We start from the raw sequence: 20,900 nt of genomic DNA, 5'->3' as shown, positions 1-20,900 counted from the left end.
AAATTAAACCATTGTTACAGTAAAAAAACTCAAACATTATATTGTTAAATGCTTATACATTTAATACAGGACACAATTATTAAAACTAGCCTTTGATTACAGCAATTGGTCGTAACTTAACAGTCTTTTTACTGATTCCAGCAGCATGACATGTATTTACTACATCAGTCACATTCTTGTAAGACTCAGGTGCTTCTTCCATAACTAACTTTGGTGAAGCAACTCTAATAGAAATGCCCATTTCTTCAAGTTTAACCAATACTTCCTTGTAGTCAATGTTACGCCTGGATTTGGCACGTGACAGAGCACGACCCTGTAAATAAATTTAAATCAATAAAGCAAGATACTAGTAATAATCATATTTAAAAAATACTAGCTTTTGCCTGCGACGTCGTCTGTAATTTATATTAAAAAAAGAGAGAATTATTAAAATTGGTTTATAGGTTTCAGAGTTTATTAATTACAAAAAAACGCATCTTTTTATATTATTATAGTGGTATAGATAATTCTGGTTATTTAGTTTACATTGATTTAATTATCTATGTCTATACTTTAATAAATAAAATTAAAGTGTCCATCTGTAATTTCGAAATAACTACCTCATATTTAAGAGCATAAAATTTAGATTTCAACTCTTTAATTCTGATGCTGCAGGGGACCTGACCACCAAAACTCATAGCATTTAGTCGGTTATAAATTGATACTGGAGATATCTAGCAAGCAAAGACTTTGTTGTTGAACTTGAGGACCCAACTTCTCAACCCTGATGTTGTAAGGAATTACATTCCTAAAACGTGGTAATCCCAGAGGATTTAAACAATTTAATGGAGTACTCACAGCTCCATGACAGGTAGATCCAAACGTTTCTGTCATGCCCTGATGAGTGCCAGTGAGCACATAGCTGCATGTTCCCATCGACCCTCCAATTAACACAGGCTGGCCAGTTAGCTGGTAATCAACTGGAATTAACGGATGATGTGGAGGAAATGCCCTTGTAGAACCCTGTTACCAAACAAAATGTACTTAAATTTACGACCAGAAACTTAATAGCATAACTGAATTGCTTCAATATATTTATAACTTTAATGATAGTGGTTTTACCTCCATCAAAATCCAAATATTAATTTTTAAATACATATAAAAAATTGCCAAAGAAAGACAGTCAGTTTGGTTCATTACATTTCAAAAACAATGTTCAGTATTTGATTATATAACTAGATTTGTTTAGTGAAATGATCAAATTGAGTTGTTATTTTCATTTCATATTTAGTTTTTATCATTTTCCCGACATATCGCTGGGCAGATCAGCTGGTAATGTATACAGAGAGAATTCCTAATTTTTTTTATTTTATAATATGAATAATGAGTATAGATGTGGGCATCATGATTAAATGGCAAGCTATAGGTTTTGACTTACAGAATATTTCAAAGTATCTTATATTTTACCTTTCTATGGACGAGTAAGGTCTTAGATTTTCCATCAACAACATGTTCTTCTATTTTAGCAATATTGTGTGAAACATCATAGATCACATGCATATCTAAGTCATCGGGAGCCATTTTGAATTGCTTAGCAAATGCCTGGCGAGTCAGGAATGTCATGGAACTGCGATTAACCCATGCAAAGTTGGCTGCTGCTGCCATAGATTTTAAATAATCTTGACCTTCAGCAGAATTTATCCTTGCGCAGGCCAATTGTCTGTCATTGACAAGAATTTGATCCCTTTTCATAGCTTTTTCCATTTGAACCAGAGCATCTGTAGCAACTTGGTGTCCAAATCCTCGACTACCAGAGTGGATCATTACCACTACTTGACCAGTTCGTTCAAGGCCCATTTTACCAGCAGCAAATTTGTCATAAATTTCATCAACAACTTGTATTTCAGCATAATGATTGCCAGCACCTAAGGTACCCAGTTGTGGCAATCCTCTTTTCTTTGCCCTCAGGCTGACTTTGGATGGGTCAGCATTCAGCATACGTCCATATTCTTCACAATGTTCCTTGTCTTCTGCCCACACATACCCTTCTCTCAAAGACCAATCCATGCCCATTTCCAAAGCCTCTTCTAAATCCCTAGCATTCATAGGAATAATTCCTTTTGAACCTACACCAACAGGTATATGATCAAAAAGGCTTTGAGCCAGTTGTTCCTACAACAAATAATACAAATTGGTAGGTATATACATAAAAATACTTATTATCTATTTTATAATAATAAATTAAAAGCAATGCACCTAAACAAAATTTACCTTAATTGGTTGTACATCTTTTTCATGTAAGTTGGTCCTCAGAAGTCTTACACCACAGTTGATATCAAAACCCACTCCTCCCGGAGATACAATTGAAGTTGGATCTGATGTATCAAATGCTGCCATGTTGCCTTTCAAATCCAAAAGAATCTTATTAAAGCAAAACTTATAAGCATAACTAGATTTTTTACATAAAGATTACATATTTTACTTCTAAAATAAGCTTGATGTTTCAAATATAATATCAAGATGTAATAATTGGGAACATTGATGCAATTAAAATCCAAGCATTACACTTATTTAATTGGTGATGCAATATTTAATTTATAAAACAAAATTCATTCATCATAAGCTACCAATTTTATTACTATTTCTTTGCAACCCCTAAATTAGTTTTGGGAAGTTCACAGATTTACAAATTTTGAACAACAGGGAGTGGATGTCTCATCCTAACTATTATGTGTGTATGTATGAATAAATACACACACTGGATACAAATTACAATTTGACAGAGATAGTTTGATTTTGGACATGGATGAAGTTGCAGGCATCTGCTAGATGGCTTAATGTTATAAAATGAAATGGATTTTTATTATTGAACATTTACCTATAGCAAAACCATATCCTGAATGTATATCCGGTAAGCCGACAGATTTGCCCACAATGCCTGGCAATGCTGCTACGTTTGCTATTTGCTTAACACCTGGCAGAAACCCTCCCGTCATGCCTGGTCGGCAAGAATTTCTTAATTCATCTAACATAAGTTTTTCCAGCGTGTTATTCACATAGAATACACCTTCTACATTCATATTGGGTTGGAAGCCCTTTTTAATCTTCCAACAATGTGGGTTTATCTTCTCCAAGTACTTCAATTCTTCATTGTATTGCCTGACAACCATTTTTCGTACAACAGTAACAACCTTCTGGTCTTCTGGTTGTGTTCTTTTAATTAATAATGTACAATGCAATGAATCAAAATGCTCTCTTTGAAAATGCTTTTAAAGATGCTAAAAATCGCAGACCAGTAATCGGTAATCCGACCACAAATTTTTTTTTTCCTTCTCTCGTCTGGCTTTACAAAGATTAGCCAATGTCAAGTTTGTAGTTATTTGTAACAAGTTACGGAAACTATACAAGTATGGACCCCGTCTGTGCCGGCGCTCGCCGACATACGCACGGCACCCCCTTAGAGCGCTTTCCAGTTAGTTTTAACAAAAAAAACACTACAAAAAGGCAGAGCACGCCCGCCAGCTAACACCAACACAGACGAAGTTCGAACACAGATTTTTTTTTTGCTCTTTCGTCTGGCTTTACAAAGATTAGCCAATGTCAAGTTTGTAGTTATTTGTAACAAGTTAGGGAACCGTTAGGGAACCCAGTATATAATTGTAGTCTTTGGTATGGACCCCGTCTGTGCTGGCGCTAGCCGACACACGCACGGCACCCCCTATAGAGCGCTTTTCAGTCAGTTTTAATTAACAACAAAAAAACACTCCAAAAAGGCAGAGCACGCCCGCCAGCCAACACCAACACAGACGAAGTCCCGAACACAGATTATACCAGGAATCCGACTAAAAAATGAACAAAGAGTATATAACCATTACGTTAAAATGATGATCATGATTTTAATTTTTAACTGATTTTACGGTTCTGTGTTCTAGCTTTTTTGAGCATGATGATGATAAACTTATAGTTGAGTACAAAAAGTAAGAGTACCTACATAAGGACAAAAATTTCTTTCTTCTCCCTTGCTTCTCCCCAACTAGGTTTAGGCTTTTTGAGCAACTATAAATATTTAATCTTAAACATTTATGCACAGAATAATGGGCTTTATGTTGTGAAATAGGTATGGCAACGGGCAAAGAGACAAACGGGAGCCTGGTGTCGTCCAGGGTCGTAAAATTGCATAAAATGAATTTACAAAAAAGACAAACGGGATTCAAAGAGATGATGGCTCCGCCACATGCTTGCGACAAAAAACATAGCATAGAACGTAGTGTTTATAATATACTCTTTGAAACATAGTGGAAAAATCAGCATTTGGCAAACACCACAGTGTACCTACTTTTTATACACCGTGTTGGGCTTAGAACCAATAAGATCCAACAGAAGAGTGATATCCAGGGCCGATAAATAAATAAAAATAAAATAGACTACCTACCACAACTACCAGCTACCTACATGCGCCAGACAATCGTCAGACGTGACAAATTAGTTTATTATCTATGATTTCTGTGCTAGACGTGACGGTTGATTGGCATGTTGGTGATGTTGATTGGTTATATTGTTTACCTAAAAAATTCGCATTCGTAATTTCGTTTCGTACATTTTACAGGTGTTTGATGCTCAGTACTAGTACACATAATTACAAACAAATTAGATAATTACAAAAAACAAGTATAATATTCGAGAATCGAATAAATATTATATTCATCACTCTGAGAGTTGTATATTCCTTGCTCTAGCCTCTACTTAAATCTATCGTCGTAATTAAAATTTGAAACAATGAATTTAAAAATAGACATTAACTCTGATTTGTGTCACAATTTATTAACAAAATTAGAGAATGCCGATTTATTGTATCAAAATTTCGTTAAGAATGTTGCTAAATATCAATTTCAGGTGAAAGCTATAATTCAGGTAAAAATATAAAACAATAAAATCATTTGCAGTTAAATATTATTTCTTACTATGTATGCTAAGTGATTGTAATAATTATGGGCCATTTGTTTTTCATTTTCAATAACTATTAGGACATATTAGAGTGTAGAGATTCAATGGAAACTTTAAACGAATTAAATGAAAAAGGGAGGTCAATTTTAACATTATTAAGAGAAGAAATAGAAAACGTACATGCATATGCTAATACCTCAGGAGATGTTAAATATATTGATGAATTGTCCTCTCAACGACATCTCTTGGCTAGGTAAGTATAGTGCGCGCAAAACCAGGAAGCAGGGCTTCACATTGCTAATTTTGTATACATTTTGATTTTATTTATTATGTTGGGTGGGTATTTAGAAATCCTGTGGGAACTCTTTGATTTTCCTGGATAAAAAGTAACCTATGTCCATCCCCAGGATATAAGCTAACTGTATCAAATTTCGTCAAAATCGGTTAAACTGTTGGGCCGTGAAAAGGTAGCAGACAGACAGACAGACACACACTTTTGCATTTATAATATTAGTACGGATACATATACAGCAAAATTGTATAATGATTTAGTAATAATGTGTAGACTAGGTATGTAATAAACAAGTGGCACATATTTTCAGTTTATTGAAAGAGTTCAAAGAAGCCAATATAAGCAGCATGTTTGCTATTGAGAAAGCTCAAAGAGAACAGCTACTCCAGTCTGAGAATGGAGAAGAAAGTGTAATAAGGAAAAGAAAGAAAAAAGTTGATAGCGATGGCCTTTTAAATATGTCTACAGGTTTGTTGTTTGATTGTTGCAGGAATATATTCTAATTTGGATAGCCTCAATAAACAGATAAAAAAGCAGACTAATATCCGAAAGGTCAGTCATTCAAACCCGTGGCTGTTGCGCTATTGTCGTATCCAATCTTAACTCAAGCTTCACTCTTAGCTGGAGGGGAAAGAGGAATATTAGTCATAATTAACATGGCTAATATTCTATAAAAAAAGTTATGTACCTACCCTTAAAACATAATATACTTCTATGCAATTCCAAAGTATAAGTTTCACTGTGCATCACATTCCTCAATGCCGAGGATTCTGACTTGATTTCATTAATATTGCTTGGGGTTTTCTTGGAATAGTAATGTATAAGGAAGTTGGTCCCCAGATCCTTCCATTTCAACTTGACTAAGAGAACAAGTTTTGGACTCTAATTTTTCATAATTATTTTCTGATGTTAATAATTAATTAAGGCCGGCTATTTTATTTTCCAGGATAATAAGTTGTCAATTTCCGGGACCGAGCTACCTCTCTACTTTTAATATAAATTGGTTAGAGGGATGTGCGGAACTCTTTGATTTTCCAAGATAAAAAGTAGCCATGTGCATCCCTGGAATGTAACTACCTTTCATCAAAATTGGTTAAACTGTTGGGCTGTGAAAAGCTAGCAGTTGAGAGACACACTTTCGCATTTACGATACTAGTCTTCTTCTCTCTGGGCTGGTTTCCGCACTTAAACGATTCCATCTGTTGTGCGTGCATTGCCCCTCCCCGCCGAAGTCTTCTCTCCAGCCATCCAAGCTCGCTCCAGAAGCCGAGTAGGTTGCCGACGGCTTCATGAAGTGAGGTTGGGGATCCCAAATGGCGTTCTCGTTGTTCTGCCACACCCGTGCAGTCCAGGAGCACGTGTGGACCGCCATGCAAGCCCTGCACAGAGGACTGTCGGTAACACCTATAACGAAAAGGTGTTTGTTTAGTGGGCTTTGCCCTGTTATACAAATACTAGTATGGATTAGTTCTATAAAGAAAATGACTTTCAGGTGTCACCGAACAATTACTCTCCATTAGTCGACAGCTGGCAGCAACTACACAGCGGAGTCAAGATACATTGGATAGTTTAGTTTCATCTAGTTCTACAGTTCAGGTGAGTACACCACCACATAGTAAGGATTTGATGTTAAACATACAGAAGTTCGATAAAGCCATCAATAGAAAAGTCAACAAAAAAAGAAATATAAACCCTGGTAAGGAGAACATAGTTATTTTTAGGGTTCCGTACCTCAAAAAGAAAAATGGAACCCTTATGGGATCACTTTGTTGTCTATCTGTCTGTCCGTCCGTCCGTTGTGTCTGTCCGTCCGTCCGTCATGTCTGTCAAGAAAACCTATAGGCTACTTCCCGTTGACCTAGAATCATGAAATTTGGCAGGTAGGTAGGTCTTATAGCACAAGTACAGGAATAAATCTGAAAACCGCGAATTTGTGGTTACATCATTAAAAAATAATTAAAATGTTTCAATTTTCAAAGTAAGATCAAGTGGGGTATCATATGAAAGGGCTTTACCTGTACATTCTAAAACAGATTTTTATTTATTTTTATATATAATAGATTTTGATTTATTGTGCAAAATGTTGGAAAAAATACCTGAGTAGGGAACCCTCAGTGCGCGAGTTTGATTCGCACTTGGCCGGTTTTTGCAGTTGGTTTCAGTAAAAGTAAATAAAGTAATAATTTATTTTTTATTTATTTATGGCAGGGTACACAAGCAGAACTTCAAAACACTGGAAGCACCATCACCCAATCAAGCAAATTACTAAAGAAATATGGCCGACGAGAGTTTACTGATAAAGTGATAATGTTTTTTGCTTTCTTATTCTTTTTGGCTGTTTGTTTATACATTGTTCAAAAGAGATTATTTTAATTTTGTTACAATATTTTTGATTTTGTTATTATTTACTATAATATAATACCTAATGATTATAATAAACATGCCCATCTTTCCCTGTGAAATAGGTACCTTATATCATTGAATGTATTATTTAATGGCCCTTATTACAACGTAACTATAGTGCCTATAAAGTTTATAGTGCGCGAAAGGCTGAGATGGCAGCCGGAGTGGGGACGCCCCGCACACCCGTGCAGCCCCCCTCTAACCCACTGCGGGTGAGTGCAGATGATGTGTCGGTGTGCAGGGCGTCCCTCCGCCTCATACCCCGATTGCCATCTCAACCTGTCGCGTACTATAGATGATACCTGCGATCGGATAAGTTTGAGATTTGAATTAAAATTTCGTGGGAACTCTGGCTGCTGATGACGAGATAGATACCAGTTAGATTTATATAATTAGGGTTAGTTAGGAGTTTATCAAGAAATTCCCAATTTAGAAAGTGAGTGGTTTTACACTCTCATTCTTCTTACGCCGCGCGCCGCTTGTTCGTCTGTCTGTCAGTCTGTCCGTCCGTCTGTCGTGTCTGTCATGAAAACCTATAGGATAGGTACTTCCCGTTGACCTAGAATCAAGAAATTTGGTAGGTGGGTGGGTCTTATAGCACAAGTAAAGAAATAAACCCGAAAACAGAGAATCTATGGGTACATCACAAAAAAAAAATGTGTTCATGAAAATTTATTATAGACCAAATCACATATAGATTGTTGCCATTAACTTTCAGTGTTGCACATAAAAATTAAAATATCTTGTAAGATCGAATGAATCGAACGGAACCCTTGGTATACGAGTCCGACTCCGCACAGTTTTTTGACATGGTCGGACTTCTTCGATAATTTGAACTTTGAGTTGGCAGCACTGTTCTTTAGCACTTGAATGACATTGACAGAGTTGTAAAACAAAAGCTGCCAGCAAATAAAATCTCAATTTTAGGGAATATGTTAAAAATCGAGTTTTTATGTAATTTTTACTGGAAGAGAAATTGGGAAGTGTAAGGTTATTTTTAAAAATTGATTTGAGTTGTCAAAAATAATATAAAATTATTAATTTACCTAATGCAGGTAGTTTGATAAAATCGATATTTGGCTCATTCGATGTCATACAATCTGTTGCTAGGAGGCCAACAAGATTGAACTTGCATAAATACGGGTGTTTCGAAGGTTTTAGTTCAGTCTCCTTCTGAGATTCGGAGCGATATCGCATATTTTCGGTATTTGGATTGTGAACTGAATAATTAGATGTTGTGATAGCAATCACGCTCTAATTAAATTATTTATTTTGGCATTAGTTTGTTTAAATTAAAACTCTCGGATAACCTTACACATTAAACTTGTGTTTTTTTGTGTTGGTTTTGGAGAGGACATTCCAATAATTCGATAAAAATATTTAAATAATACCTGCTTTTCTGAGTGACGCCAATAATTCAGAAGTGGGATGTGTCTCACGTTGTCTTAATTTCGCTTTGGTATCTTTTTGTAAACAACCCACATTTGATTAAAATTTTTATTGAGTTTGATTTGGTGATTAAAATTTTTAGTTTTTTTTTAATAATTTAGTCTTTTGTGAATTGGAAAGTAATTTGCAATGAGTGGTTCAGATTTTGTATACATCGAATGAGAAGTTAGTCGTTTGGATTTATTGTTGACTTGATATTAAAACTGAGAGTTCGGCAGTTCAAGGGTAGGTTTTAATGATTTGACGGAGGGCAGGATAGCCCATGATTTCGATTTGACTTAGGGCAAGGAAGCCCGCGACTGACATGACAAGATTGATTAGAAACACGAGGACGTGTTAAATTCAGGACGGCCGAACTGTAAGGTTATTTTTAAAAATTGATTTGAGTTGTCAAAAATAATATAAAATTATTAATTTACCTAATGCAGGTAGTTTGATAAAATCGATATTTGGCTTATTCGATGTAATACAATCTGTTGCTAGGAGGCCAACAAGATTGAACTTGCATAAATACGGGTGTTTCGAAGGTTTTAGTTCAGTCTCCTTCTGAGATTCGGAGCGATATCGCATATTTTCGGTATTTGGATTGTGAACTGAATAATTAGATGTTGTGATAGCAATCACGCTCTAATTAAATTATTTATTTTGGCATTAGTTTGTTTAAATTAAAACTCTCGGATAACCTTACACATTAAACTTGTGTTTTTTTGTGTTGGTTTTGGAGAGGACATTCCAATAATTCGATAAAAATATTTAAATAATACCTGCTTTTCTGAGTGACGCCAATAGAAGCCATCCCTGTTTCCACATCGAAAATGAATAATAAAAACCTACCTACCTAATAGGCCATGGATTTGCATCTTATTATGTTTACATGCTCAAATACCGTATTTGCCTATTGCTAAATATAGCTATAAGATGCAGACACATATGCTGCATCTATTATCAGGATATATCGTGATGTTATAACTATATGGCTTCAATTATTTTTAAAAAAATACTGAATTTCAAATTTCTTTACTTAGCAACACCACGAACAAGGGAGCAACGTAACACTTTACAAGATGGCGACGTTAGTTCCGATTTTGACCACGCGACAAAAGATCCTTGTCGGACTGTTATATAGGTACCTAATGATATACAGCTGCTCTGTAATTATATTCTCTTTGCTCTGTAGTCTGTACTCTGTGGTTTGGATGGTTTCGTAATCGCCAAAATAGTGTAAAGAGAAAATACAAAAAGTTGTAAAATTTAAGCTTTTCTAAGTTTAACGTAGTTTTTTTAGAAAAGCTATTGTTAACAAGTATTTACAAATAATGGCTGCCCTAATGAAACTTCGCAACATGTCTATAATTCAAAGAACTGTTTGGAACCACCTATCCAAGACGAAACGCTGCATTTCGACTTCGAAGAAGAACAGCGACACAGCAACACATAGTACAACAACTAGCGAATGTCCACCAGAAGATAAAAATTGGGTCAGCTATGGATTTGATTACGAGAGCAAGGAAGAAGATACTAGCGCACATCACGCGTCGTTCTTTTTTACAGTCAGTTTGTGTCTAGTATTTGGTAGTTTTGCTTGGGCCTACGCTCCGGATGTCCATATGAGAGACTGGGCTCAAAGAGAGGCTTATTTAGAACTGCACCGTCGAGAAAAAGCTGGTCTCAAACCGATTGATCCTAACTATATTAATCCTCAGTCTATGAAACTGCCATCTGATGAGGAACTGTGTGATGTTGAAATTATCATTTAATTACAAAACAATTAATTATGCTGTTGAGTAGATAAACATTTACAATGTTTTAGTAAATCATGTTAAATGACAGGTACTGTATTTGTTGAATTTTCATGTTTGACCCTCCTTTGATAGGTAAATTTAAGAATGTAATTTGAATACAATTTGAATTTGTTTATTTATTTTAGTCTTTAATTTAATAAAGCTGCAAAAGGAATAACTAGTTTTCTGAAATTATGAAATATAAAAATAAATTCCTAACTCACTAATGGACTCATCGATGCCCAGCCCAATCACTTGGGGCTAGAAAGTTGAAATTTTGCACAGAGGTTCTTTTATAATATGGAAAAGGAATTTTTCGTGTTTTTATGGGATTGGGTATACCTAAAGAGAATACATATTTTCACCAAGTTGGTTGGTAGTATTACATAAAACTTTATGCTCTGTGTATACCTGGCCTGTACATTAAGATAAATTTTATATTTAATGCCTATACACATTTCTGCCAAAAAGATTTGTTGTAGTATGTCAACCTACCAGTGATGACCAGGTAATGTGAGAATTTTCAAGCTGTGGTATTAAGACAAGAGTAGTCATTCTCACTATGTAGACTGATATTTTTGTTAAGCTGATGAATAATGTCTGTCTTCAATTCTACATGGAGAGAGAATGATTAGCTTCTTGTCCTAACCGAAAAAACGAACAGAGTTATCTGCAATAGGGGCCCTCCTTTAGAACTAAGCCACAATAACCCTCTCGTACCCGCTAAATGCAGAGTGTGAGGTAGATACTCTGCACCTTGCCTGCAATAATAGTATTAATGGCCTTTTTGCTCACATTATTTTAATATGGTAATATTAAAATAAAACTTCAGTTCCTAAGTAAGAAATATTTGCTTTATTTAATACATACTGCGATTACAATTATTGGGATGATGCGCCTATGTCAAAAATAAATTCTTTTTTAGGATTTATTAAACAAAGGGTCTACCAAAAGTTGTAAAATCCACGTCCACTGTTAGTTTTAACCTAACCGTTTTAAATTTTCAAATGCTTATGACGTTACAGCTTCCTTTAGAGTTTTGACGTTTGATAAAAAGTCGCTGATTTGACTAGTAGTTATAAACTCTATTAATTTATTAGTTACCTATTCTCTGAAACCATTCAATCTTAATATATTAAGCAGTTCAGTTAATTTATAATTCCTATTAAGAATACATACCCACTAGAATAAAGTTAGAGGCCTAGGCTGTTTTTATGTAAATAATTTTACCACCTGTCAAAAGGGCATAAGCATTATCTCCATTGACAGCCACAAGAGCATTAATGCAGATGCCTAGGTTTATTTCTCCAGCTGGTTGTAATTTATCCCCGTCGATTTTCCATCTCCTTGCACAGCCGTCCCAACCTCCGGTCCACACGACACCATCGCTCACTGACATGCTTGTTATTATCATGTCACTAACCTGAAATAATATTAACTAAGTATAATTTTGTATAGGTACCCACTAACAAATAAAGAGCACGGGTTTCAACTTTAAATGCCTCTTTCAATTTTAGGAGTCACCACTACGCAGGTAGGTACGTTAATGGTAGGTAAGTATAGGTAATATGTCAGAAGCCTTTACGCAAGTGTCAACAACAACTGTAAAAGGTTTCAACTCCATCTGATAAACGATACGCAAACAATAAGAACACTAACGTTTAATCATACCATCCATACTATAAATGCGAAAGTATTTGTTTGTTGATTTGTCCTTCAATCATGCAGCAACGGATCGGCGTGATTTTTAACATGGTTAATATCTAAGTTAAAGATCTGGAGAGGCTTAAAGATCATAGGCTACTTTTTATCTCGCAAAATCAAAGAGTTCCCGAATTCCGAGGGATCCACGCGCAAGAAGTGGCGGTCATCATCTAATTCAAGTCGGCTACATCTACTATACTTGGTAAAAAGCCATTTACATACCAGAAATTAATAACTTGTTGAGTTGATTTGAATAGAAAAAGTGTTAGACTAGAGATAATAAGATCGGTATACCTCAAGGCAGTATTCTGGGCCCTTTATTGTTTTTACTCTATGCAAAGTTGATTATTTTATAATTTCTAATTTAAACGATCTGGCTTACATAACTAACTATAAATGTGTAGGTACCTACCTATTATGTACAGATGGCATGTCTATTGCCATTCCTAATGATTTAAAACAGAACTATGACTATGATAATGAAATCGGTAAGTAAATATAATTGTTAACTGGCACCGTATCATTGTTTTATAAACAAATCTAACGAACACAAAATATGCACAATCCTAAAATTCATGATGACGTAAATATCTACCTAATTGCTGAATCCGTGGTTCACTGAGATGAATGATATTGATACAGAGATGTAAACGTCTAGTTCCTGAACCCTTGGTTCGTTCATCTGATTGACTGATATATACTTATAATAATAATTGATAGCGGGGAAAACATCCCCTAGTGGCCTCCAACCTCCCCTAAAGTACACAGAATTAGCACTACAATTTCCAGCCCGCTACGCTAATAAGTACATTATCTGATATTTTGATTTATACCGTAGGCTTTGGCCTTTACAGTCTGTTAGATTTAGCGAACACATTATTATCTGAATATAGCACCAGCCATGCTCCACCAATGACCACGGTACATTATTATAGATTACCTTGACTTCATGCAGTTTTTTAAATTTGGTATCCACATCCATTTCGTGTAACTGTATGTTATTGCCACCTCTAGCTGTGACAACGAGACGCGATCCAGATATTCTCAAAGGTGCTCTTCCTTCCATAACATGTCGGGTTGCAAAACGACTTTTTGATTCTTCTGTAACCAACAAAACTTCTATTATCTTAAATCATTCTTCTTAAGTTTCCCGAGAGACCACGGAAAATTTTGACGCTCGATAAAAATCTGAAAACAGTACGGTTTCTTGGTTCCATCATCAATCTGGATGTTTGCTAAGCGGTGCGATGCGGCCTGAGGTGTGGCAGGTGTCAGTCACAGGTAGACCGTACCTATGTCTACACAAAAGGACAAAGTAAACCCTTTATAGGTATTTCCATTTCATCTACAACAGCTACAATATACCTACCAGGCTTAATTTCTGTTACAGTCACGTAAAGATCACGCGCAGTAAACATAAACGGTGGACTTATTGCAATATCTTTCACTTCTTCTAGAACATTGTATTTAGCTATTAAATTGTTGTTTTCAAATACATAAATCTGAAACAAGATAGGTACAAAGAAGTTTTTGTAGGTGTCTGACCCGCCCGCGACTTCGCCCGCGTGGACTACACTTTCGAACCCTTATTTTAGCTCCTTAGGGGTTGAATTTTCAAAAATCCTTTCTTAGCGGATGTCTAGGCATTTTAGCTCAAGCTATTGCAGTCGGCAATAGAGCAACGGTCCACTGCCGACAAAACGGACAAAATCAAAAAGTTCCCAGATGAAATCAGAGTTTTTTAAAAACTAAATCCACGCGGACGACTGTCGATGTCGCGGGTACATAGTCCGTAGTACTCAATGATTTCTCACGCCCCATTTTCTGTATGGGTCATTTTTAATGTGTTTGAGATAAGGGTTAAAATCGTACTTTTGACATGATATTTGTTGTAAAGTTAAAATAGCGCGTGAGAACTCATTTTTTAGGGTTCCGTACCTCAAAAAGAAAAACGGAACCCTTATAGGATCACTTTGTTGTCTGTATGTCTGCCTGTCATCGTGTCTGTCAAGAAAACCTATATAGGGTACTTCCCGATTACCTATAATTATGAAAGGCAGGTAGGTAGGGCTTATAGCACAGGAAAAATCCGAAAACCGTGAATTTGTGGTTAGGCCTACATAAAAAAAAATGTGCTCATGAACAAATTTATTATTAGTATTTTCTATGTAGGCCTAATTATTAGGTATTAGTATTCATAATGAAAGGGCTTTACCGGTACATTCATACAGGTTTAGATTTTGCGCATTAGAAAAGTATGTAAGTACCGTAGATAGGTAGGTAAGTACTCAATCAATTATTTTAGCTCTACCTAAGTACTAAGTTCCTTTAGGTTTTTAGTTTTTTCCACGGCATCGCCCGCGTAGTAACTCAGGTACCTACATATTTTGGGTGTAGGGTGTGGCCTGTGGGTAGATCAGTGTACCTACCGATTTGTTGGACCTAAGTTAAGCGCAGTAGGATTTCAGTCTGATTCATGCCAAAACTAATAAACAAACAACTAAGTATTAAACTTTCATACCTAAAGATCTCTTGTATGAATTTGCTAATGGTTTTATCAAATAAACTTACGTTTCCTCCTTCATCACCAGCGTACACATATTTTCCATGTATATGAATCGATTCTATATCAGCATCAGGAGCCGGCAACTCTGATATTTTGTCTCCTTCGGAATTCCATATTCTTATTCCGCCGTCATTTGAAGCTGTATAAACTTTTCCGTCATTGGCAGACAAAGCAAACAATTGCACATCATGCGCCTTCCATGAAGCTCCCGGCGAAAGATTGGATTCGAAAGACTGTTATCAATTTTAAAATGAGTAGATACTTGTGTCATAAATAAAACACTGGTCAAGTGTGAGTCCTACTTATGCTTCCCACTTGGTAGCATAAGTAGTTACTAAAATAAGTAGGTGTTATAGACAGACGAAGGACGGACGGACTTGTCGTACCTTGTTTATCATTTTTGGCATACGCAATAATAAAGTGTCTATTGGATCACGACCACCATCCACGAATAATAAATTACAGACATGGATACAGAATTGTTAGGCTTATAAAACGTAGTGAAATATGGCCCAAAACCGAGAACTGATCGCCCGGACTCCACCCGTTTTGTCTAAGTATTTCGCGAAGCCATAATCTCGCGAGAGATTTAGGTAGAATGAAGCAAGCATGCAAAGCAGAGTGGAGCGAAAAGGAGGGAAGGTGGAAACCTTTCGATAGAAGTATTCGCGGAGATTATCTAGGAAAAGACAAGGCTCCACATTAGATACGAAAAAATTCTCCATCAGTGTCTGTAACTCCCATTCGTGGGTAGTGTCAGTATTTTTAAGTGTCTTTAAAGAAACTATGATAAATTCGTTTTTGGAAATGCCCTCCCGTTAAAAATGTGCACTTTGGGAGCAGGTATGTAGGTACTTTTACTATGTGCCTAAGGATCTAATCTACCTAACTGCATAATTTCCACAGCAGCAGCTGATTTTAATGAAAAGTTCTAGAAATTTCTTGAACTTGACATGATGATGTTCTTGTTTAAGTACCTACTACTTTTTGAGTTATTGTTAAAAATAATTGTATATAGGTACGTGATTGTTTGCAATTTGCATCTACCTCATCTCCATACTATCCATAGTTCGCATGATAAATTCGCAATATGACTTCATTCCGACATTATATGAAATGTACAGAGTTGCATTTTAGAGACGGACATAGCCTATGTCATAAAGGTACCTACTTATTATTCCGGAAAATTAAAGAGCTCCCACGAAATTTTGGTTTCTAACCAAAATCCACGCGTCTAGTCTAGTGTACTCATCTAGTCTTTATAAAAAGAACATTTTACTTCGTAAGTAAGTATAGGTAGGTACAGGAACTCACAAATACTGAGCCGGTGTCTGTACCGACGAATAGTTTACTATCCCAAGCCACAACACATGGTTCTGCATCGATTTTTGTCTCCACTCCAACAGTTAAAGACATTGTACTAGTTTATTTTGCTGTCACGTTATTTATAAATGTATTTCTAATCGAATATTACTATGCACTGCTTGATAGAAAGTCTCGCACCGAGTGTGACTAAAATAGACGAGCGTGCTGATTTGAGATTTGTACCTATTTGTGGAACGCATAGCTGTTCCAAGATTAATCTGGAAAAACAAAAGTCGGAAATTCATATTTCATCATTCATGATGCACTTTAGGATTTCTAGAGATTATTTCAATTTTTTTTTGAAAATATTACAATAAAACTTAAAGCTAACGTCATCTAATTACTGTATAAGTACCTAAATCATGCCCGCGTGGAATGGTGCCAAGCATGCTGGTTGCATTTCTGCATAGGACAGCTAGGCTGGCCCTTTGCGCAAAAATAAGCCAGCCCTTCTTTTACCATGAGGCTATTTACCGAAATGTCACGTAAAATTTTTTTAGCGGCTTCCGTCCTTCATATTTGAACAATCAAAATAAAACGTTTGTATGGAGAAGTGACTAGAACCATGACGGAAGTTTTCGTAATTGCATAAACTTAAATATGTTCTGCGTTATTTAACTGATTTTGATATGTGAATCAGCAAACAGGTCAAATTGCTTTGTGTGTGTATTCAGAATTTATAATGGCGTAATGTATTGTGTTAAGTAGCGGCTATTCCGGAAACAGTCGTGACATAGAGCTCACTCTACGTGAAAGTGAAAATATCTACGAGTAGCTACCTATCTGCTGAATTGCTAAGACATAATGGTGCCGTGAGACCTCCGTGAGACACTTCTCGTTATGTCTATATTGAAGTATGAACGTGGTCGACTTACATCATAATTCATAACGGAAACCCAAGACAACTCTTAGAATATTTCTACCTACAATGCCTGCAATACAACCATTGCGTGACACTTTTTACAACTTAGATATTTAACTTACCAATCTAAAGTAAGAAAAAGAAAATCTACAAAGAACAATAAAAGTTAGGCCTTTATTATGAAAGGCATTTAAATGAGCAGTGATAGCCTAGTAGTTACGTCTTCGGCCTCCTGTTCGGCCGGTCCGGAGTTCGATCCCGGATATGTACTTACCTACATCTAACTTTTCGGAGCTATGTACGCAATTAAACATCACTTGCGTTGAAGGAAAACATCGTAAGAAAACTTGCATGCCGAGAGTTCTCCATAATTTTCACGAATGTGTATGAAGTCTGCCAATCCGCACTTAGTTGGCGTAGTGGAGTATGGTAGAACTAGAGTTTAGGCCCTTCATTCTCATTCTGAGAGCAGGTCTGTACCCGTGCTCAGTAGTGAACTGGCGATGTGTTACGAATTGAGATAGTGTTATTTAAAAATAATTTAACCAGCATTCATAAAATAAATACAAAAGAGTAGGTAGGCACCTAATGGTTTCGTAGTTTATTAAATCTAGATATGCCTGAAAATACTTATTATGAGGGATCTATGCACTTTATTGTTCTTTTAGTTACTAGGTAATTAAGAAGGTATTGGCTCATTATTATTTTAATTTTTTATTACCTACATTCAATTACCTAGTAAGGTGTAATTAGCTTTTAGACTCCCAATATACCTAATACCTAGCAACGGCGGATCCAGGGGGGGGGTCATGGGGGTCATGACCCCCCCCTGAGCTGGTTCCAGGACTTAGGTGGACCACTAATTGAACATAATGATTTTATTTATATATTTTGCCACCATACAGATTTTATGTATCTGCATATGTACTTCAATATTTAATTAATTTTTATATAATATAATAACTTTGTATGATGGCAAACGTTTGGGAACGAACGCATCGAAAATTTGAATTTTACCGCGCCACACTTGCGCGCGCTTGTCGACTACTTAGTACGTAACGTCTAGCTAAACTTCAACACAATATCATAACATAGTTAGTTCTAAGTTAAAAAACTAAAATTTCTTTCTACCTATACCTAATGTGTTTATGAGTGTACCATGTAACTATACCGTAATAAATAAAATAAAATAAAAATAAAATAAGTATTCTTAAAAATTGTTGCTGCAAATTCATTAATTACAAGAAATGGTAAGTAATCAGTTTCTCATTATTCCAGTGCGTGTGTTTTAACTTAAATGTTATTATTGTTAACATGGCCGTAGCCAAAAGAAATTGTTTTCAAAATGCATAATATACTAGTTAGTTCTCGAATTTACAAGTTTTTTGTAAATCTACAAATAAATTTGCGCTCGCTTCGCTCGCGCTTTTATATTGTGTTAGTTGATTACCGGAACTTCGTTCAAACCCCATGGAAACTCAGTTTTTTTGGGATAAAATACCTAGGTATACAATGCAAGGTACCACTGAATAGTACCAAATTTTACCTAAAAAGATAAGCCCTGAAAAGTACTTTCGCTAATATTATTTCGTAAATACAAAAATATACAAAAAAAATTTCGCGCTCGCTTCGCTCGCGCTTTTATGTTATTAGTTGTTTTTGTAGTAGTTACCCGGAACTTCATGCGCATGAGATTACATTTTTGAATATCCCTAGAAAATCTTTATTTTTCATGAGAAAAGTAGAGTGAGGTGCTTTAAAACATAACATTTTTTATGGCTGAGCTCGTTCATCTCTCGCTTTTTTATCTGTAACAGAAAAATTACGCTCGCTGCGCTCGCGCTCATATTTCTTGTTGCATTCTATCTTGTTCAAATCTTCAATCAATCTTGGTCAAATTGAAAGGTAAAATTCCACTAAGCAACTTTTTTCTCCGGATACCCCCTCCCCCCATAGGTAGATATGTAGGTACCTACTCACTGAAAGAGTGCTGCGTGACTTATGTACCTACTTTTTACTTGTAAGTATCTATTGTTTTTTTTTTTTTTTTGGGTTTTTTTTTTTTTTTTTATTGAAAATATTACAATAAAACTTAAAGCTAGCCTTATCTAATTACTATACAAATCATGCCCGCGTGGAATGGTGCCAAGAATACTGGCTGCATTTCCGCGTTGGACAGCCAGGCTGATCCGTTGCGCAAAAAATGAAAATCTATTGTTATCAAAATTAAATTATAAGTTCTTGACTTGACCACGACTATGTGACCCCCTCCTGGCGCCAAAGCTGGATCCGCCCTTGATACCTAGGTACTTTTTACCTATTACTAGTCACGTGAACAAAAATTATTATTTATAATAAATAAGTAACTACCTAGGTACCTACTTACTGCATTCTAATCTTATTTACAAGCGCCGAGGTTTACAGGTTTCACTTTTAGCGTTCCACTAACAACCCTCTCCACTGACCACTTGTCAACATAGGCTGAGTGCAGGAACGACTGTAAAGTGTCTACTGTTATTGCATAGGTACCTACTGTTTAACAGCTTATGTAATACTCTTACAGCTCTTACTCTTAGGTATAGATTTATACGGACTTTTTGCAGCGGCATAGCCGCGCGTATGTCGAAATGCACCAGCCACGGGCCAGCGACGTATACTTAGATACTGTATCGCGACCTTTTTACAAAAATCGCTGCAAAAAGTCGCGGTGGGCGATCACCTTTGAAAGAAAGAGTGAGAAGCGACTTCTCCAATTGAAGCTGAAACTCATCTCTTCAGTTAAAACAAAAATCGGTTAACACTGAAAAAATATTTAATACAAAGTATAAAATAATATTTACAAACACACATCAATTTGATGCAATATAAAAAATACAAGGTTGCACTAGATTTTGACTTTGAATCGCCCATTTGTTAAATCACACCCCCTTATCATGTAGTGGAAATTTTCAGAAACGAGTGTTTCTAAAAAAGATTGCTACTTAGGACCAAACTAAAAAACTTGGTCCTACGTAGCAATCTTTTTAAGAAACATTAGTTTTTGAAAATTACTACGTTTTTTGGCGATAACTCAGAAATTATTTTTTGCACATACCAGCTTATTAAAAGAACGGCAGTGTTAACGGCCCGCGCACACTCATCGCATAGGACTTTAGATATTAGTAATATCTGTTTTAGTCTGCTTATTATTTTGTACTCTTTATAAGTTTTAAGGGTTTAGCAAATCTTAGTTAAAAAATCATGCTATGTAGGACAAAAAATTATTAACACGTCCGATAAGTTTGCACGGGTCCTAAAAATTGTTTCAGCGGCCAAAACTGATCACATTATGCACTATTTCTTGATTCAATGAATAGATAGCGCCTGTACAAGAAGAATTAATTGTATACAAATAGGCTCAATTTGTACTTAACATAAATAGCAATCTCATTTTCTCATCAATTGGTTATTAAATTCAAGGTCCGTTTTAATGACTCCTTTTAGATTAAAATTACTACATATTTGTTTCTGAGAGACTCCTGAGATATAAATATGAGTAGAGCTCAAAAAGACATT

The 20,900-nt window shown here is 35.7% G+C and overlaps 4 protein-coding genes across 5 annotated transcripts; 2 read left to right on the top strand and 2 right to left on the bottom strand.

The window, feature by feature from the left end:
* Positions 1–14: 14 nt before the first annotated feature.
* Positions 15–3,294, bottom strand: LOC123880857 (RNA-splicing ligase RtcB homolog). The gene is made up of 5 exons (XM_045929209.1): positions 2,858–3,294; positions 2,251–2,381; positions 1,447–2,151; positions 838–1,002; positions 15–313 (listed from the first exon to the last, which is right to left on the bottom strand). Exons 1-5 carry the CDS (start codon positions 3,147–3,149, stop codon positions 86–88), a joined length of 1,521 nt encoding a protein of 506 aa, XP_045785165.1. The 5' UTR covers positions 3,150–3,294; the 3' UTR covers positions 15–85.
* Positions 3,295–4,479: 1,185 nt separating this feature from the next.
* On the top strand, positions 4,480–7,691 carry LOC123880876 (vesicle transport protein SEC20). Of its 2 annotated transcripts, none has more exons than XM_045929250.1 (5): positions 4,480–4,872; positions 5,004–5,176; positions 5,526–5,683; positions 6,708–6,811; positions 7,424–7,691. In XM_045929250.1, the coding sequence occupies exons 1-5, from the start codon at positions 4,756–4,758 to the stop codon at positions 7,586–7,588; spliced, it is 717 nt and encodes a 238-aa protein (XP_045785206.1). In that variant the 5' UTR covers positions 4,480–4,755; the 3' UTR covers positions 7,589–7,691. The 2 variants fall into 2 exon arrangements, with proteins under 2 accessions (XP_045785206.1, XP_045785205.1); XM_045929249.1 differs by having other exon boundaries at positions 4,482–4,890.
* Positions 7,692–10,230: 2,539 nt separating this feature from the next.
* LOC123880883 (NADH dehydrogenase [ubiquinone] 1 beta subcomplex subunit 11, mitochondrial) lies at positions 10,231–10,896 on the top strand. Its single transcript, XM_045929257.1, has one exon. It carries the CDS (start codon positions 10,384–10,386, stop codon positions 10,822–10,824), a length of 441 nt encoding a protein of 146 aa, XP_045785213.1. The 5' UTR covers positions 10,231–10,383; the 3' UTR covers positions 10,825–10,896.
* LOC123880874 lies at positions 10,834–16,644 on the bottom strand. Its single transcript, XM_045929247.1, has 5 exons — positions 16,433–16,644; positions 15,124–15,351; positions 13,922–14,054; positions 13,493–13,653; positions 10,834–12,271 (listed from the first exon to the last, which is right to left on the bottom strand). Exons 1-5 carry the CDS (start codon positions 16,532–16,534, stop codon positions 12,050–12,052), a joined length of 846 nt encoding a protein of 281 aa, XP_045785203.1. The 5' UTR covers positions 16,535–16,644; the 3' UTR covers positions 10,834–12,049.
* Positions 16,645–20,900: the final 4,256 nt, after the last annotated feature.

This window comes from Maniola jurtina, chromosome 3, assembly GCF_905333055.1.
Source record: "Maniola jurtina chromosome 3, ilManJurt1.1, whole genome shotgun sequence".
NCBI classification, from domain to species: Eukaryota; Metazoa; Arthropoda; class Insecta; order Lepidoptera; family Nymphalidae; genus Maniola; species Maniola jurtina.
The sequence above is the reverse complement of the archived record's forward strand: the minus strand, read 5'-3'. Positions and strand labels throughout refer to the sequence as shown.

What these genes read in the sequence shown, in the direction of transcription:
- LOC123880883 (XM_045929257.1), top strand. Translation starts at nt 10,384, where the DNA reads ATGGCTGCCCTAATGAAACTTCGCAACATGTCTATAATTCAAAGAACT.
- LOC123880874 (XM_045929247.1), bottom strand. Translation starts at nt 16,534, where the DNA reads ATGTCTTTAACTGTTGGAGTGGAGACAAAAATCGATGCAGAACCATGT. An exon ending in CAGACACCGGCTCAGTATTT is followed by an intron (nt 15,352 to 16,432) that starts GTGAGTTCCTGT and finishes AATTGATAACAG; the next exon opens with TCTTTCGAATCCAATCTTTC. An exon ending in CTGGTGATGAAGGAGGAAAC is followed by an intron (nt 14,055 to 15,123) that starts GTAAGTTTATTT and finishes ATCTTGTTTCAG; the next exon opens with ATTTATGTATTTGAAAACAA.
- LOC123880857 (XM_045929209.1), bottom strand. Translation starts at nt 3,149, where the DNA reads ATGGTTGTCAGGCAATACAATGAAGAATTGAAGTACTTGGAGAAGATA. An exon ending in AGGATATGGTTTTGCTATAG is followed by an intron (nt 2,382 to 2,857) that starts GTAAATGTTCAA and finishes TGGATTTGAAAG; the next exon opens with GCAACATGGCAGCATTTGAT. An exon ending in AAGATGTACAACCAATTAAG is followed by an intron (nt 2,152 to 2,250) that starts GTAAATTTTGTT and finishes TATTTGTTGTAG; the next exon opens with GAACAACTGGCTCAAAGCCT.
- LOC123880876 (XM_045929249.1), top strand. Translation starts at nt 4,756, where the DNA reads ATGAATTTAAAAATAGACATTAACTCTGATTTGTGTCACAATTTATTA. An exon ending in AGGTGAAAGCTATAATTCAG is followed by an intron (nt 4,891 to 5,003) that starts GTAAAAATATAA and finishes AATAACTATTAG; the next exon opens with GACATATTAGAGTGTAGAGA. An exon ending in CAACGACATCTCTTGGCTAG is followed by an intron (nt 5,177 to 5,525) that starts GTAAGTATAGTG and finishes ACATATTTTCAG; the next exon opens with TTTATTGAAAGAGTTCAAAG.